This window comes from Triticum urartu, chromosome 4 (genome assembly GCF_003073215.2).
Source record: "Triticum urartu cultivar G1812 chromosome 4, Tu2.1, whole genome shotgun sequence".
NCBI lineage: Eukaryota > Viridiplantae > Streptophyta > Magnoliopsida > Poales > Poaceae > Triticum > Triticum urartu.
The window spans coordinates 567,919,874-567,939,395 of record NC_053025.1 but is presented as its reverse complement, the minus strand read 5'-3'; the positions used below and the strand labels follow the sequence as shown (position 1 = coordinate 567,939,395).

The following is a 19,522-nucleotide window of genomic DNA, read 5'->3' as shown; positions in this document are numbered from 1 at the left end:
AAGTATATTAAAAGTGGACATTGGTGATTCAAGCTAAGAAGAAATAACCACTAAGGACGACATGATCTCTCGCAACCAAAATACCTTCTTGCCGTCATGTCAAAGTGAACTAATCAACGACTCTTAAGATACTCTCCTCGCTTTCCCTTCTTATTGGTGCATGCAAAGAGTGAACATATGTAGCCTAAGGTTATTTAGAACGGAGGAGAATGCAGGGAGGGTTTGTGTTGTTTAGATTCGACTAAACTTCAGTTTTTACCTCATAATTGTGATATTTCTTATCCCCACTAACTAAAATCTCAACATATTTACCTCTTTGTTATCACATTCCAACAACAATTACCCATCTAATTGTTCTCCAACCGCAAAAGCTAAATCGTTAGGATGACATGGCAACTAACTAGACAAACATACTCGTTAGGAACTTGCCAAGTTACATCAAATTATGTAAATTTCATCAAAAACAACCCAATTATATGAAATTGCATCAACTTTGTCATACACATGTTGCTAGCTGCACCGCACTGCTTATGTACTATATCAGTTACACCTACATTGAATATCGGTCTAAATTGTTTGCCTAGTCACCTGAACCACCAACGTAAATGGGTTTGCATTGTGAGTTCGGGAAAAATAGTGAAATAGAGTACTAACAACCATCACAAGGTCACATCCGACTATCGAGTACAATGTGGCAAGATTTACTAAAAGGGGGCAAACCCTACCCCCAATATCACAACTAGAGGGTTTTACTCTTTTTGGTTAAAATTGCGTAAACAAGTAATTGCAGGAAAGAGATAGATGCATATGTTCCAACCTAAACTTAATGTTGTTACTTTCTCTGAAGTTGTGTGTGTGTGTGTGTGTGTGTGTGTGTGTGTGTGCACGCGCGCATCAGCAGTTCTATGTTGTGTTTTCAGGAGGGCACATGTACGATGATGCACCTAAAGGTTGCCCAACATTTTGAACGAGAAGTAACCAATTTAGGGCAACAAATACACTTGACTATGTTGTCATAGGACAAGACATCTACAACCATTGATCCATATACCAATCCCAGAAAATGAACACAAAAGCAAGTGGCAGAATTTCCGCAGCTACCAGCAGTTAGTAGTGCTAGATTGGCCATACACTCCCACATGCCGAGCACATGCATGCAACATATATCTGCCGAACACTGCAACATGGCGAGCACTGTTGAAGTATGAAACCGCCCGGTCTGCCTCATGCGTCAAGAAACGATCAAAACCCACAGCTAGCCCGGCCATTAACTCACTCCTCGATCGCCCATCAATAGTACTATGACCCGGCCAACACGGCTAGCTGCACGTACGCATGCACAACACAGATGCACATGGAAGCGCCGATCTACAATTGTTTTTGCACGTTAGAGAGCTACGTAGCTCTCATTTTGTTAATGCCGTCCGATCCATCATCCATAGATGGCACGGCCGAGGCGTCGCATGCGTGTGGGTTGGCGCCTCTCTTGCTCGATCGGTTGAGTGTGTGTGCTACTGTGGTGCATGCACTAGCTGCACCGGTATCGTGCCCATGGGGGCCGGCCGGCGCGCGCATTAACCCGCTACCTCCTCAACCAGCCTGCCGCCATTAATCTCCCCCTCCCTCCATCCGCTTCCCCGCTCCATTGATCTCCCCGTATAAATCCCCGCGCCCCGCGCCGCGAACTCCCACACACCAGAGCTAGCTAGCCAGCGCCCACCTCGCAGAGCCGTGGCAGCCTCGGCAAAGCCTGTAGCTTCCATAGCTGGCTAGCGAGCTCACACGAATCGGCGGTCTGTCCGCAGAACCGTGGTGGCTCAGGGTTCCATTCACGAGGTACGTCCTTGTGGAGCCATGGACAGGGATCTGTTCCGGACGGTGAAGCAGGGGACGCGGAACCAGGCCAGGCTCCTGTACCACCGGCTGGTGTGCCGCCTGCCGCACCTCCTCGCCGTCACGCTGCTCCTCGTCGTGGCCCCGCCGCTGGTGTCCACGCTGTCGCTCGCCGCGCTCTGGGGCGAGGCGCGCGCCAACGCGGCCGTGCTGGTGGCCGCGTGCGCGGGCTGCGCCGCCGCGGCGTACGCCTACGCCACGTCGCGGCCGCGGCCCGTGTACCTGGTGGACCTGGCCGGGTACAAGCCCGGGCCGGCGCACGAGGCGACGCGCGCGCAGGCCATCCGCCAGTTCGGGCTGGCCGGCGGGTTCGACGACGAGAGCATGTCGTTCCAGAAGCGGATGATGGAGCGGTCGGGGCTCGGGGAGGCCACGCACTTCCCGGCGTCGCTGATGAGCATCCCCGTGGACATGTGCCTCCAGACGGCGAGGGACGAGTCGGAGGCCGTCGTGTTCGGCGTCGTGGACGAGCTGCTGGCCAAGACCGGCGTGCGCGCGGAGGACGTCGGCGTCGTCATCGCCAACTCCAGCCTCTACAGCCCCACGCCGTCCTTCGTGTCGCTCATCGTGAACCGGTACCGCCTCCGCCACGACGTCGTCAGCCACAACCTCAGCGGCATGGGCTGCAGCGCCGGCATCATCGCCATCGACCTCGCCAAGCACCTCCTTCAGGTATCCATACATCTCCAGCTACATCCACATGTCAGTCACCTTGTTAACTTAATGCAAAGCATGCACCACCCTGCCCAAGCACGCACGGAAGACATGGGCATGCATCGTGCGGCCCATGCATGCACAGCATGGCCTAGTACTGTAGCGTGCATGTGGATGGGCAAGGGAATATCTGAGACATGCACTAATTGGTTAAGCTAGAATTAGACGTCGCATCACGGAGGTCGTTAACATCAACATACTATGACAGGACTAGCATGATAGTAGAGTACAAAACCATGTCAATCTGAATTTTCAAGTAGGTGTATAGGAATATGAATAAAATGGCAGGTCCAGCTGGTTCTTCCAACATTAAAGTATCCTCCATTTCCACTCAACGTATTTATATAAGCTTGTTTTAACATTAATTTTGTCTTTAATCTTTATATTTATATGATAAATTAATCCGTCCTTATACTTCATCATATATGCTGTTTTTATGTTGTCGAGTGTGGGTTTGTTGAGTAGCTAATCGCTCATTCCGAACAGTATCATATATATGCGCAGTTTTATATACTCCCTCCGTTTGGAATTACTTGTCTCGGATATGGATATATCTAGAACTAAAATATGTCTAGATACGTCCATTTCCGCGACAAGTAATTCCGAATGGAGGGAGTACTATTGTACGGTAAAAATATTTGAGGTTTAACGCCATCGATGTATAAGACACATGAAATCCATACACGTGACCTGGTTTGTCATGAGGCTTTCTTTTTTGCTTGAAACAACATTTTTTTAATATGTTAAAAGGTGTCTAGATGATGGGTGCTTTTGAAGCTTCGGTGTGTAAATAGTACGAATTAAATAGCAAAGCACCCTTAAAAATACGCAACATTTTGAGAGAGGCATAAAAAAGCACATTAACCATGATTACCTTTAGCATGCATGATTAATTATGAAATTTACAACGAGAGTTAGCGTGCATGTAAGTTGCGCGAATCCTTTTTACACTGATCTTGGTGTACTGGCAATGGGTATAGCTTAACTCTAGGCTTATCTTTTGCACGTATATACGTAGTGAAGTTATGAGCCAACACACATGAGGCCATTTTTTAACTTCCGTCCTTTCTAGTGATGTACAAAATGTTCACATCAAATGTTTTAAATGTTCCATTCTCAAGCCTAAAAAGATCATGAGTAATTTATTTCTAACATATGGTTCAAGATGACTAAAGATGCATTGGTATGCATACTTTCTCATAATAAACAATGAGGGAATGGTTTTTCTTGATTGTGGCAAAGGGGAAATACGATCATCGAACTCTGTTTTTTCACTAAAGATGCATTGGTATGCATACTTTCTCATAATAAAATAGTCTTCTTTTGCATCCTCGTTGTATAACAACCACTTGGCAGCACAGGAAGATTTGTTAGAAAATAAGATAATTTTATTCATGAAGGGCCTACCATGATGTCTGGCAATCGAGCCCCCCTAACAGTCATAATGGAGATTACCCATGCTAATCGAACAACCGTGATCAAGTCCTAGATCAGAAACGGAGCCATAAATCTCCCGGCGTTCAGTTCTGAACAGTTCAGATTGACTGGCGATGGGTCATCCTTACGTAAAGGATGGCCCCGTAAACATAGGATGGTCCCATAAAATTACGGTGGATCCAGGACAAACCCATTTAAAATGTTACTCTGGAGATCGGCACATCTCAAGGTGCAATAGCTAACTTATGCTTCATTTCATGTCAAAAAAAAATCCTTCATTTACCATTGTAGAAGTATATTGCGTTTTAACCTAGTTTATTATAGTCTCCTACAGATAAAATAGGCTTGAAATTAGAAGGAAAAAAACATCGGTTGGCTAAACAATAACATAATGTGAATTTCCAACCGATCGGAATTTAGTATCAGATCCGAACACATAACGTGACGTTGGATCACGATCGAGCGGTTGTGCAAGCGTTGCCTCGCGCACGGCTCTGAGCCAGTCTGACCGCGTAAATAACCTTGACTAATCATCCCAGCTTTGATTGTCTGCAACGGAGGACGGTCAGCCACCCACACATACATATCGGCCCCCCGTGACCGTTGGGGGTCGATTACTGCCATCATAATGTGTGCGCGCCAGTCTCTGCCGGGTGGGTACTGGAGTACTGTTCACTGCCCCCCTGCTCCTCTGCTGGCCATGGTTGCATCGTGTTCTCCGTTCCAGAGGAGTTTTGGACCATGCACTGGCGAGCGCAGCATGGCATCTGCGACGACGGAAGCGGTAAAAGAGGCCGGGATCGATCGGTACTAGAATAGGGCGGACGCGCGGAGAGAACGAAGTCCCAGCAGGGGAAGAAGAATCCGCACGTACCCGTAGTAGTAGTAGCTATCCGCTATCGCCATAACTCGGAATCATCAAGGCCCGCCGAAATGGTCCTCCTCCTTCGGATCATGATCAGGGAGCGAATCTGGGAGTATCCCACGCCATGAAATCCATCTGCGCCAGCACTGGTGCACATGCACCTATGATCTTCTATGTTGCTCCTCCACCATTAGTGGCAGTAATAGCTGTAGCGATTGGGTTGGTTGGTTAATGAATGGACGTGGCAGTAATGGATGCGACGCTGCAGGTGCACCCGGACACGTACGCGCTGGTGGTGAGCACGGAGAACATCACCCTCAACGCCTACCTCGGCAACAACCGCCCCATGCTGGTCACCAACACGCTCTTCCGCGTCGGCGGCGCGGCGGTGCTGCTCTCCAACCGCCGCCAGGAGCGGGCGCGCGCCAAGTACCAGCTCATCCACACCGTGCGCACGCACCGGGGCGCCAGCGACCGGAGCTACGGCTGCGTGACGCAGGAGGAGGACGACGCGGGCCACGTCGGGGTGTCGCTCTCCAAGGAGCTCATGTCCGTGGCCGGCGAGGCGCTGCGCATCAACATCACCACGCTGGGCCCGCTGGTGCTCCCGCTCTCCGAGCAGCTCCGCTTCCTCGCCACCGTCGTGCTCAAGCGCGTCTTCCGCGCCGACGTCAAGCCGCACATCCCGGACTTCACGCTCGCGCTCGACCACTTCTGCATCCACGCCGGCGGGCGCGGCGTGCTGGACGAGCTGGAGCGCAGCCTCAAGCTCAGCGCCTGGCACATGGAGCCGTCCCGGATGACGCTCTACCGCTTCGGCAACACCTCCAGCAGCTCGCTCTGGTACGAGCTCGCCTACTGCGAGGCCAAGGGCAGGATCAAGAAGGGCGACCGGGTGTGGCAGATCGCCTTCGGCTCCGGCTTCAAGTGCAACAGCGCCGTCTGGAAGGCGCTCAGGGCGGTCGACGCCGTCGCCGTCGGGGACGCCGGCAGCCCCTGGGCGCAGGACGTCGACGTGCTGCCGGTGCACGTGCCCAAGGTGGTGCCCATCGACGACGACCAGGCGTCCTACAAGACGGCCGCCTAGTTTCTTTCTCATCCTCGAAGAATCGAAGCGTGCGTGCGTGCACCTGTGATCGTCTCTAGCTCGTGTCGCTGCTGGCCGGGACTACTATATACTGAAGGGCAATTCTTCTTATACTACCGTGTAAATCAATATGAACCGATGAATGAACTCGAGAATTAATATTCCTTGACATGCGTCGCTGAATCATACTGTGGTTAGTAGGCATGCATTGTGGTAAAAACAATCCGGCATTCTGCTGCACATGAACTGAAAACGCACAGAAGTACCTAGGTAGTTACGCTAATATACTTTGGCAAACTAAACAAATCAACAATCCGACCTTAGCTCAGTTGGTAGAGCGGAGGACTGTAGTCTTTGCAGATAAATCCTTAGGTCACTGGTTCGAATCCGGTAGGTCGGAACTTTATCTTTTCGTCTATATTTTGAAAAACAATAAGCAATTTTTAATTTTTGCTCCTGAGATGAATCAGTGCCAAAAATCCACATTTTATACGAACATTGAGAAAGGAAAAGGAGATATTGCAACCTAAGTCAACTGAGGCAACACATGCAATCTCTAAACAATGTTTTTCTTTGGAATGTTTGAAGCTCCGTTTCACTATGAATTTTATAGGACAGTTGTTGGCTTGAAATTTTAGCTCCGTTTCACTGTTAAAAGAGAAGTCTCTTTCTGCTTCTGTGATGAGTTCAGCAGTATGTGATGCTCCTGTAGTGGCTAGATGCTGGGTGTGAGAGGGTTTGCATCTTCCCTAGTTAAGGTTCTTTTCATTCTTTCCGCAAAAAAAAGGTTCTTTTCATTCTTTCCGCAAAAAAAAGGTTCTTTTCATTCTAGTATGGCTGTTTTTGTTTCCTCTTGTAAGCATACTCTATTTTGCCTGGAGGCTCCTTTGATCTAAAGAAACGTTCATATACCCCATTGCATCAGTTCTTATGCTGAAGGGCAATTCTTCTTATACCACCCTGTAAATCAACATGAACCAATGAATGAACTGAAGAATTGTTATTCCTTGTCAGGCGTCGCTGAATCATACATATGGTTGGTTTGATCCTTAGGCCTGCATGGTGAAAACAGAGGATTGCCATGCGACGCTGAATCAATGATGTGTTGTCTCGCTTGCTCAGTTGCTCTGGAGGAGGGTCACAGGCTGGTCTGAGGGATGGTGGATGGCACCAGTAGCTGTTGTTTTGGTGCCATGGCAGTGGTTCTCTAAGTCTCTCGTATACACTTCGTTCTCAATGAAAATGAAGAGCAACGACAGCAGAAATTGCTTGTTCTTGAGAAAAACAGAACACTTGAAGAACTCCTTGATAAATGTTTTAAAATTTAGAAAAAGAACAACCCGACCTTAGCTCAGTTTGTAGAGCGGAGGACTGTAGTCGTTGCAGATAAATCCTTAGGTCACTGGTTCGAATCCGGTAATAAGAAAATATCTATAATATCTATAATATCTCTATATCTATGAAAATCAATAAGCAGTAGCACATTTTTTGCTCTTTTGAGATGAATCAGTGCCAGAAATCCACATTTTGTACGAAAGTTGAGAAAGGAAAGGAAATTTTGCAACCTAAGTCAATTGAGGCAACACACATGCAATCCATTTATAGATGAAATGAACCTCCAAACACTGTTTTTCTTTGAAAAGTTTGAAACTCCGTTTCACTACGTTTGCTGGGCTGCATCTGCGGTTGTGGGGTTTAATCCTTTGAGAGTAGTCCCCATGTGGTCAGGTTTGTAGCAGTTTTTGCCTGGTTTTCCGTTTATTAACAATAAGCAGTACATTTTTTGCTCTTTTGAGACGAATCAGTGCCAGAAATCCACATTTTCGACGAACATTGAGAAAGGAAAGGAAATTTTGCAACCTAAGTCAACTGAGGCAACACATATGCAATCCATTTATAGATGAACTGAACCTCCAAACACTGTTTTTCTTTGAAAAGTTTGAAATTCCGGTAGGTCGGAATCCGGTAGGTCGGAATTTCTATTTCTTTTTGCTTTTCGTCTATAATATCTCTATATCTATGAAAAACAATAAGCAGTAGCACATTTTTTGCTCTTTTGAGATGAATCAGTGCCAGAAACCCACATTTTGTAAGAAAGTTGAGAAAGGAAAGGAAATTTTGCAACCTAAGTCAACTGAGGCAACACACATGCAATCCATTTATAGATGAAATGAACCTCCAAACACTGTTTTTCTTTGAAAAGTTTGAAACTCCGTTTCACTACGTTTGCTGGGCTGCATCTGCGGTTGTGGGGTTTAATCCTTTGAGAGTAGTCCCCATGTGGTCAGGTTTGTAGCAGTTTTTGCCTGGTTTTCCGTTTATTAACAATAAGCAGTACATTTTTTGCTCTTTTGAGACGAATCAGTGCCAGAAATCCACATTTTCGACGAACATTGAGAAAGGAAAGGAAATTTTGCAACCTAAGTCAACTGAGGCAACACATATGCAATCCATTTATAGATGAACTGAACCTCCAAACACTGTTTTTCTTTGAAAAGTTTGAAATTCCGTTTCACTACGTTTGCTGGGCTGCATCTGCGGTTGCGGGGTTTCATCCTTTGGGAGTAGTCCGCGTGTGGTCAGGTTTGTAGCGGCTTTTGCTCGGTTTTCCGTTTATTAACTAGGCAAGTTCTATCCTTCTTAATTAATCAATGAGGCACAACTTTTGCCTCCGTTCAGAAAAAATAATTTCCATTCAATATCCCCATTGCACTAGTTGTTCTTATACTATCATGTAAATCAATATGAACCAGTGAATGAACTGAAGAATTAATATTCCTTGCCATGCGTCGCCGAATCATATGGTTGGTTTGATGTGGTTGTCTCGCTTGCTCTGGAGGTTCACAGGCGGGTCTAAGGAGGTGGATGGCACCAGTAGCTGTTGTTTTGGTGCCATATGTTCTTTCTGCAAGGCTCTTGTATATACTTATACTTCTCTTAATGAAAATGAAGAGCAACGACAGCAGAAATTGCTTGTTCTTGAGAAAACAGAACATACTGCTGTACGTCAACTGAAAACGAGTTGAAGAAATAGGTGATAATAGTGATAAGGAGCATAAAATTGTACCAAAAACATCAAGCCGACCTTAGCTCAGTTGGTAGAGCGGAGGACTGTAGTCTTGCAGATGAATCCTTAGGTCACTGGTTCGAATCCGGTAGGTCGGATTTTTGAAGTTGATTTTTTTGTACAAATATATTTTTATAAAAAAAAGGGAAAACTTTGTTTTTGCCACTCTAGCTTTTGCCAATTTTTCTTATGCCATTCTTGAATTTGACATCTCACTTTTGCCACTCTTAACTTTTGACAATACATCACAAATGCCATTTCATGGCAAAAACGATAATTTTTCATTTCACTTTTGCCATTGTTAGCTTTTGACAACGTATCACAATTGCCACTATGAAAATTTTGCTTTTGTCACAGAATGGCATAAGTGATACATTGTCAAAAGCTAAGAGTGGCAAAAGTGATATGTCAAATTCTAGAGTGGCATAAGCAAAATTGGCAAAAGCTAGAGTGGCAAAAACAAAGTTTTCCCAAAAAAATAAGCAGTTTGTAATTTTTGCTAAATCTTACAGACAATCATTTTGCAGTTGAATTCTCTTTTGAGATGGAATCAGTGCTAGAAATCTATGTACACATTTTATACGAACATTGAGAAAGGGAAGGAGATTCTATAAAGAATTAAAGATTGGTGCCACCTCACTAATAAGTCAACTCAACGACTGAATTTTTGCTAAATCTTACAGACAATCATTTTGCAGTTGAATTCTCTTTTGAGATGGAATCAGTGCTAGAAATCTATGTACACATTTTATACGAACATTGAGAAAGGGAAGGAGATTTTATAAAGAATTAAAGATTGGTGCCACCTCAACTCAACGACTGAATCTCCAAACGCTGTTTCCTCTGAAAATCTTGTCCTCTGAAAATCTTGTTTCACTGAATTTTACAGAGCAGCTGTTGCCTTAAAATTTCCATTCATATCCCCGATTCCCCATTGCGCCAGAAAGCATGATCAAATGCATCGCAAAAATAAGTAACAAAATTGACGCTATCCAGTACATTATATCCAATTGTTAAAAGGATGACACTGACTTTAGCTGTAAACGTAATGAATGACACTTGAGAAAGATACCTTATTAAGGAATGACACTTTCTTAACTGAAAACGTAATGAAGCGTACCCATTAGGGAATGCTTGTGTTTATTTTTCGAGTAAATTTGCTAGGATACCACATTGGGATGAAAGCTAAGTTCTGTTAAATTTACTCTCTCGAAATGAATCAGTATCATCCACATTATTATCCGGGCATGGGAAAAAGGATGTACAAATCAGATTGGTATCGGCTCACTAAATTAACTCACGCTTCACATATGAAACCCATTCTAGATGAACAGAAGGTTGAAACTATGTTTTTCTTTGAAAATGTAGTAACTCTATTTCAATTCATATTCAGACAACATTCATTGGCTTAAATCTTCCATTTCTGCATGACTGTATTTGCACCAGAAAGCATGATGATAATACATCGCAATACCCAACAGTAAACGTGACGCTGGTTCAGAAAAGGGAAATTTTTCCATCTGGCTAACTTCATATTAAGTTAATGAATAATATTTCATCAGTTCTTCACTGAACATCTCAACTGGACACACACGTCCAGGTCACCGGTGCCGCGGTGGTGGTGCCCTCAGAACAGTCAGGACCTCCGGAAATTTGGCTACAAACAAGTACTCCCTCCGTCCCAAAATATAAGAGCGTTTTTGACACTACTGTAGTGTTAAAAATGCTCTTATATTTTGGGACGGAGGGAGTATTATTTTGCAAGGAGATCCTGGAACAGTGGCCGCCCTCAACTGCAAAGTGCGAGCCGAAACGAGTCTTCACAACAGGATCAATGACAACTGCACGGTGAGATCCTGAAGTCTTCGTGAAATCACCGCCACCATGGTATCGCAGCCCGGAATTAAGCAGCACCTGAAATGGCCCAGAAAGCTCCCATTTCTCTTCAATGTTCAATCACTATCATAAGGTTAATAGATGCCATTTGGGCAAATCTATCGATTAAAAGCTCCAGGTATGCCCAAAGGATAAAGGAGAAAGCAAACACGACAAAAATCATGTAGAAGGAAACCTAAAAGACTGTAACTCACATGCAAATCGAACACTTCCAGAAAGGGAGTTAGTTCCAATAGAGAAGCCAAACGAAGAATCCCACTTGAACAACCTGGATCTCCGTCCACCAAAACCTCCATGTTGAGATGCCTCAGATTAATAAAATCACATGGGCTGTTTGTCATTCGACTATTCAGAGCGGGATGTTTTGTAGGCTGCAATTCTGAATACAAGCATATTGAAGGTGGTCTAGTGGCTCAGACATAGTGAAGGAAGATATGAAACAGTCTGTTAGGCTCAACCGCTCAAGGACAGCACAGTGTGAGATCATGCAATGGAGGTCCTTCGATACATAAACACAATCCCATTTGAGCGATCGGAGGTTTGCAAAGCCACAGAAATTCAGAGCTGGCCTTAGGCAAACTAAGACAAGTCGGAGAGACAGCAAACCTGAGCTGCTTTGATCACCAAAAAGATGCAGAGGGAAGTTGCAGACATCACCCGGGCATTTCCATTTCGGTGGAGGGCGTAGATCAAGAACAACATTCTTTGCCTTTGCTAAAATAGCAAACTGAAGCCATCCATCAAGATGATCCGGCAGTGAGCTTCGGTCTGCGATGGAGGGCATGCGTTAGTGTTGCGATGGGCTTCTACGGTGCTCGATCCAGCCGCGGCGAGGCTGGATCCGGCCGCGGCGAGGTCAACACGGCGCTGCCGGCATGCTTATCTCCTACACCTCCAGCTCCTTCGTAGTATCAAACCATGGTGAGGTCAACACGATGCGTCCCTCTCCCTCTCTCTGAGTGTGGAGCCTGTCAGTAGATGTTCGTGGGTAGATGTTCTTGAACCTGTCAGTAGTAGGAAAAAGCCTTATGCTTGAAGTGAAGGGAGTTGTGGAGGTAAATATCTCAATGTCGTGAAAGACGTTTAGTTCAGTTACTGCAATGGTGTATTTCCAGTATGATCATCTGTCCCAGCAGTCACTTGCAAGTTCAGTTACTGCAAAGAATGTGTTCAATATATAGTGAAACCGACCAAGATAAACTATGTGGGAACATCAGTGAAAATGTATGGTGTCCATATTTATTCTGAAATTATGCTCAACTCTTTTTGGTGGAACTTCACTGAACTGTAGGCTGTCCATTTTTTATTTTGAAATTGAGAGCATAACGCTGTCATATTTATTCTGTGACTGAATGGTAGCAAGTGACTGAATATTTCTCTTGTATTCCTGTTACTATCAATGTACTACTCCCTCCGTCCCATAATCTTACATTATGGGACGGAGGGAGTAGATGGCAGGAAGTGACTGAATATTTCTGTTGTATGCTGACTGAATATTTCTACTCCATGTGGATATGCTGAATATTCTAGATGGAGTAACTGGGTATGCTGAGACCCGATTATGGTTTTCTCTAGATGATGGCCAAAGGACTTTTAACTAGGAGCGACAAAGAAATCTCCCCTGCAAATCTAGATGTTGGAGGGATTTTATTACTTCAGCAGCTTCAAGCTCTGTTCCTGCTGTCAAGCTATGTTTCAAGCATGGATTATGGTAAGCATGTGCTTCAAGCTCCGTTCCTGCTGTCATGTACTCCCCTGCATATTAGTTTCAGGATTTTTGACAATGTTATTTATATAGATCCAGGGAACATTTGTTTCTGCTACTGAATGAATAGTTGTGTATATAGATCTTCATATGTTAATGACCTATCCACGTCAGGGGAGATTCATATGTTAGAAGGGGGGACTGGCCGATTTGTGAGAGAGCAAGGTACTGTTGCTGTTTTTGTGACCTAAAAATCTTCTATACATCCAATGCAGATGAATCAAAGCCGCATCTCCAAATTTTGGAGCCACATCTCTAAATTTTCAATTCATATGAGGTGGGTTTGCTATTTTATAGAACAATACAATACGATGTGGTACACAAAAGTTATGAGATATGTCAACAACGGTTACAACCTATCGATGTCAGGGGAGATTTGTAGGTTTGAAGGGGGGATGTGTCCAATTTGTGAGAGTGCAAGGTAGTTTTATTATTTTTGTGACCTAAAAATCTTGTTTACATCCAATGCAGACAAATCAAAGCTACATCTCCAACTTTTGGATTTATATGAGGTGGGTTTTCTATTTCTGAACAATATAATATATTAGTACAGTTAGCAGCTTGTATTGCTAGATGAACGCTGCTAATGTGATGGTTAGCAGTGTTTCATGTCTAGAGCGCACACTGCTAACATAATGTTAAGATTTTAAGCATATCTGCAAAATATTGTAACGTTGTTTGTAAAAAAAAATTGCATTGTCTCATCATGCATGTGATCACTACAATATGTGGTTAAAAATCCTGGACATGTTCGGTACCTAGGAAAACCGGAGGAAAACCATGGGAAACTCGTTCCTATGGAATTGCCATAGGAAATCCCGTTCAGTACGAAGGAACGCGTCCTTTCCAATCCGGTGGAAAGTCTCACTAACTTGCGTTTTCACAGGAAAAAAAAATCTAACCAAAGTGTTTGTTTTCGCGTAGGCCCAAGGAATGGAAGAGAAAAGCTACGGCAAACCAAGCAACTGGACCCACACTGGTGTTGATCTGTGTACAATTTGGTCCCACACGCACAGTGATGAGTGTTATTTTTACACTCCTCTAACCTGAGTTTAAACCGATATATTTCATTAAAGCCGAGATATTCACTCCGATATTGCAACTAATGACTAATGAATGCATAGGATTCCAAAAATCCTTCTTTATTTTGATTCCATAGGAAATGGGCTATTTATGGATGAAATCAAGCCAATACTTGGAAATGAGCAAAGTGGAGATAGAGTGGATCAAGTGGGAGGCGCACCAGAAGAAACAGAGCAAAAGATGACGTTCCATGCGACCGTGCCCGCTCATATGATAGTCGTATGGCGGGGAAACCGAGGCTCCTCATCCACCTGAACAAACTTTATAAAGGTTCCGAGGCCAAATGGATAACAGAACAAGTCATGAGAAGGGCAGAACAACCAGTCGTCATTATCTTCATCTCCAACAATTTCCATCTCCATAGCCACCACCTTCATTTCCACCATCTAGTCATATTTGTAATCATGTATCACACACGACATTCATTGTAAGACATATTATCAATCTATCTATCTTCATGGTGTGTTCTTTGATGTGGTCTTCGTGTGATCTAATCTCCATGTGTGAGTAGTGTTGGGGAACGTAGTAATTCAAAAATTTCCTACGATCACGCAAGCTCTAACTAGGAGATGCATAGCAACGAGAGGGGAGAGTATGTCCACGTACTCTCGTAGAACGAAAGCGGAAGCGTTTAGTAACATGGTTGATGTAGTCGAACGTCAACGTACGACACCTCCGTGTTCAGCACGCGTTCAGCATGATGACGTCCCTCGAGCTCTTGATCCAGTTGAGGATGAGGGAGAGTTCCGTCAGCACGACGGTGTGGCTACGGTGATGATGAAGTTACCGGCGTATGGCTTCACCTAAGTACTATGACGATATGACCGAGGTGTTGAACTGTGGAGGGGGGCACCGCACACGGCTAAGAGATTCTTTGTGTTGCTATTGGGATGCCCCTGGCCACGTATATAAAGGAGGGAGGGAGGGAGGAGGCCGGCCAGGAGGGGCGGCCAAGTAGGATTCCCCCCTTTCCTTTCTTCCACCGAAGTGAAAGGAAGGAGGGGAGAAAGAGAAGGAAGGAGGGGTCCGCGCCCCCACCCCTTGTTCAATTCGGTTTGGGCAGGGGGGAGAGGCGCGCCACCTCATGGCCCTTCTTCCCTCTCTCTCCATTAGAGCCCACTAAGGCCCATTAACTTCCCCGGGGGGTTCCGGTAACCTCCCGGTACTCCGGAAAAATGCCCGAACCACTCGGAACCATTCCGATGTCCAAATGCAACCTTCCAATATATGAATCTTTACCTTTCGACCATTTCGAGACTCCTAGTCATGTCCGTGATCGTATCCGGGACTCCGAACTACCTTCGGTACATCAAAACACAAAACTCATAATACCGATCATCACCGAACTTTAAGCGTGCGGACCCTACGGGTTCGAGAACTATGTAGACATGACCGAGACACATTTCCGGTCAATAACCAGTAGCGGGACCTGGATGCTCATATTGGCTCCGACATATTCTACGAAGATCTTTATCGGTCAAACCACATAACAACATACGTCATTCCCATTGTCATCGGTATGTTACCTTCCCGAGATTCGATTGTCGGTATCATTGTAACACCCCGGATGTAACTTTCCCAATTTGTACTCCAACTCTTGCCGTTTCCGGCGTTAAGTTATATTTATTTCCTCGGGTTCGGGTTCTTTGTCTCCGTGTGTTGTTATCGTTGTCATGCATCTCATATCATGTCATCATGTGCATTGCATTTGCATACGTGTTCATCTCATGCATTCGAGCATTTTCCCCGTTGTCCGTTTTGCATTCCGGCGCTTCGTTCTCCTCCGGTGGTCATTTCTAACTTTCTTTCGTGTGTGGGTATTAAACATTTCCGGATTGAACCGAGACTTGCCAAGCGGCCTTGGTTTACTACCGGTAGACCGCCTGTCAAGTTTCGTATCTTTTGGACTTCGTTTGATACTCCAACGGTTAACCGAGGGACCGAAAAGGCCTCGTGTGTGTTGCAGCCCAACACCCCTCCAATTTGGCCCAAAACCCACCTAACTCTGCTCCATCATCTAGAGCATTCGATCACGATCGCGTGGCCGAAAACCGCACCTCATTTGGACTCTCCTAGCTCCCTCTATGCCTATTTAAAGACTCCCTCCACGAAATCCCGGGTCTCCTCCTCCCCCTAACCCTAGATCTCGTCATCGCGCGCCGCCAGACACGTCCGAATTCAGCCTCCGCCGCCACGTGTCGCCTCGTCATTGGTCGGTTCCCGCGCCCACATCGCCTCAGCCGCCGCGGCCCGGGCGAGCCCGAACCGGGCCCCTGGGCGGCCAGTTCCCCGCGCCGCCCGACCGCCTCGCTGCGCCGCCCGCCTCCTCTCTCCGCGGCCTCCCCGCCTCCCCGCCGACGAGCCGCCGCACGCCGCCGCCTCTCCACGCCGACGACGAGCGCCGCAGCTTCGCCGGCCGGCAAGCCGCCGCACGGGCCCGTAGCCGGCCGGTCCCCGCGCCGCCCCGCACGGCCCTCCTCCTCGCCGGATCTCCACCCCGGCGACCCCTCCGGCCTCTCCCTCAACTCCGGCGAGCTGCCCCGGTCAACCTCGAACGGCGCGCCGCCCGATCTGGATCCGGCTCGCGATGAACAGTAAACCCTAATCCGGAGGTTGTTTTTTCGTCTAAGTCCCAAAATTCCGATCCATATGCTCCTGTTCGCGGCTTCGTAACTTTTCATCCGTAGCTCCGATTCATGCATATAGCATATAAAAATGTTCATCTCAGAGAGTACATCATTTCATTCCATTGCATCATTTTCATTTGAGTTCATCTTGATGCCTGAAATGCCGTTAGAAGAGGGCTACTTGAGATAATTGTCAGATCTGCTACTCCGTTTAGCACTTTTGTCATTTTTGCCATGATTAATGTGTGCATGCTATGCCCTGATGCTCTGCATGTGTTTTGTTAAGGGTTTTGTCATCTTTCCAGAGGTGCAACCCATGTATTTTTAGGATGTGTGTGGTGAATAGCGCAAGATTGCAAAGTGGTGCACTTGCTAATTCTGTTTTCAGGGACTTAGTAATTTCACTAAGTCCTGGAGCTGTTTATCTCATGATGCCATATGTTCTTGTTGTTTCCTAGTGATCCATGCCTCTTTTGAGGATAATCAGTAATGATGTTTTGTTAATATTGTAGTGCTCTATCCATCCATGTCTTTGTTTGCAATTATGGAGCACCCTAGCTTGAGTCAATCGAACTCTACTTTTGCTACTTTGTGAATCTGGGCAGATTGTCAACTTGTTTGCAATTTTGCCGATGATGTTGTAGTTGATCCGTGCATGCTATGCTATTGTTCTTGCCATGTCTAGCTTGAATTTTGTGCCTTCTTGATGGGTGTATGCTTGTCTTGCCATGACTTGCACCGTAGTGAGTGCATCGAGCTCGTAAACATGCCTACTTGAGCTATATTTCAGCTTGCTCCAGTTTTCACTAAGTATGAAAACTGATTATGTCTTTGCTATGTTCACATGCTTGCAATTGTATTTTCTGATCCCTTTTGGCTCAAGGTCACTAAGGGACTTTTGTTAAGATCTTTGAGTAGCTCCATGACATGCTTTACTTTGCAATGATCAGATCCTGTAGCATGTAGTTTTGTTGCTCCGAAGAGGGCTACCTGATCTGAAATTCCAGACAAGTGTTGATTTCACTAAGTCTGAGATCTGTTTGCCATATGCATTTTTGCCATGCTTGTTTGAACCTGTTAATGGATGAATTGCCCGTAGCTCAGTGCTAGACTTTTGTTAAGCATCTTGTGTGCATCCCTGCCATGTATTTTGTTGTCTTGTTTGGGTGCTGTAGCATGTTCATCTTATTGCATTTAGATGCCTACTTGCTGTAAATCGCAGACCGGTGTCATATTTGAATCGCTTGCCATTTCCAAACCGTAACTCCGATTCCGGCGTTCTTTATATCGTTTTCAAGCGATTTCGTCTCATCTTTCCAGTGGCATACTTGGAATTCCAAGTTGAGGCCAGGTTCATGCATTTCCTGTCATATCTTGCATTTTGCATCCCGCATCGCATCCCGCATAGCATATCATCTTTGCATTGTGTTGTTTGAGTTTGCACGTGGTTGATTATATCCTTGTTGCTTGTTTGTCTTGTTTTGGTAGAGCCGGGAGACGAGTTCTCTAACGAGGAGCCCGTTGAGTTTGCTTTTGAGGATCCAGTCAACTCTGACAACTGTGCAGGCAAGATGATCATACCCTCGAAATCACTACTATCTTTGCTATGCTAGTTTGGTCGCTCTTTTGCTATGCCAATGCTACGATGCCTACACTTGCTTTCAAACCTCCCAAATTGCCATGTTAAACCTCTAACCCACCATGTCCTAGCAAACCGTTGATTGGCTATGTTACCGCTTTTGCTCAGCCCCTCTTATAGCGTTGCTAGTTGCAGGTGAAGATTGAATGCCGTTCCTTGTTGGAACATTTATTTACTTGTTGGGATATCATTATTTTATCTTGTTATCTTAATGCATCCATATACTTGGTAAAGGGTAGAAGGCTCGGCCTCTCGCCTAGTGTTTTGTTCCACTCTTGCCGCCCTAGTTTCCGTCATATCGGTGTTATGTTCCCGGATTTTGCGTTCCTTACGCGGTTGGGTTATAATGGGAACCCCTTGATAGTTCGCCTTGATTAAAGCTTTTCCAGCAATGCCCAACCTTGGTTTTACCATTTGCCACCTACCCTTTTCTTTCTCTTGGGTTCTGCAGACTCAAGGGTCATCATTATTTTAACCCCCCCGGGCCAGTGCTCCTCTGAGTGTTGGTCCAAACCGTCAGCCGCCGGTGGCTACCAAGGGCAACTCTAGGCTGGCCTACCGGAAGTTTGGACAATCTGAGTGTGCCCTGAGAAATAGATATGTGCAGCTCCTATCGGGATTTGTCGGCACATTCGGGCGGTGTTGCTGGTCTTGTTTTAACCTGTCGAAGTGTCTTGAATTACCGAGATACCGAGTCTGATCGGAACGTCTTGGGAGGAGGTCTATTCCTTCGTTGACCACGAGAGCTTGTCATGGGCTAAGTTGGGACTCCCCTGCAGGAATTTGAACTTTCGAAATCCGTGCCCGCGGTTATGGGCAGATGGGAATTTGTTAATGTCCGGTTGTAGATAACTTGAACCTTAACTTAATTAAAATGAATCAACCGAGTGTGTTACCGTGATGGCCTCTTCTCGGCGGAGTCCGGGAAGTGGACACGGTGTTGGAGTAATGTTTGCGCAGGTGGTTCTCTAGTTTCTCGCTCGCGCTTCGCCTCCTCTTCTCGCTCTCTTTTGCGAATAAGTCAGCCACCATATTTGCTAGACGCTTGCTGCAGCTCCACATATTCACCTTGTCTTACCTATAAGCTTAAATAGTCTTGATCGCGAGGGTGCGAGATTGCCGAGTCCCTGTGGCTCACAGATTACTATTACACCAGATGCAGGGCCTGATGATTCCGCTCCAGCAGACGCGTATGAGCTCAAGTGGGAGTTCAACGAAGACTCTCAACGTTACTACGTTTCCTTTCCCGATGATCAGTAGTGGTGCCCAGTTGGGGGTGAACGGGACCGTTGTCGCATGTTGGGTTCTCTTTTATTTTGGCGCCGTAGTCGGGCCATGAGTGTTTGGATGATGTAATGTTATTTATGTACTTGATTGACGTGGCGAGTGTAAGCCAACTATGTTATCTCCCCTTTATTATTCTTATTACATGGGATGTTGTGAAGATTG

At 45.8% G+C, this 19,522-nt stretch overlaps 1 protein-coding gene and 2 non-coding genes across 3 annotated transcripts; all 3 read left to right on the top strand.

Moving 5' to 3' along the window:
* Positions 1–1,559: 1,559 nt before the first annotated feature.
* Positions 1,560–6,160, top strand: LOC125552730 (probable 3-ketoacyl-CoA synthase 20). Its single transcript, XM_048716405.1, has 2 exons — positions 1,560–2,565; positions 5,178–6,160. The coding sequence occupies exons 1-2, from the start codon at positions 1,855–1,857 to the stop codon at positions 5,994–5,996; spliced, it is 1,530 nt and encodes a 509-aa protein (XP_048572362.1). The 5' UTR covers positions 1,560–1,854; the 3' UTR covers positions 5,997–6,160.
* A 150-nt stretch (positions 6,161–6,310) lies between these two features.
* On the top strand, positions 6,311–6,396 carry TRNAY-GUA. The gene is given in 2 exon segments: positions 6,311–6,347; positions 6,361–6,396. It is a non-coding gene; the product is annotated as a tRNA-Tyr (tRNA).
* A 2,680-nt stretch (positions 6,397–9,076) lies between these two features.
* TRNAY-GUA lies at positions 9,077–9,161 on the top strand. Its single transcript is given in 2 exon segments — positions 9,077–9,113; positions 9,126–9,161. It is a non-coding gene; the product is annotated as a tRNA-Tyr (tRNA).
* The last annotated feature ends 10,361 nt before the right edge of the window (positions 9,162–19,522 follow it).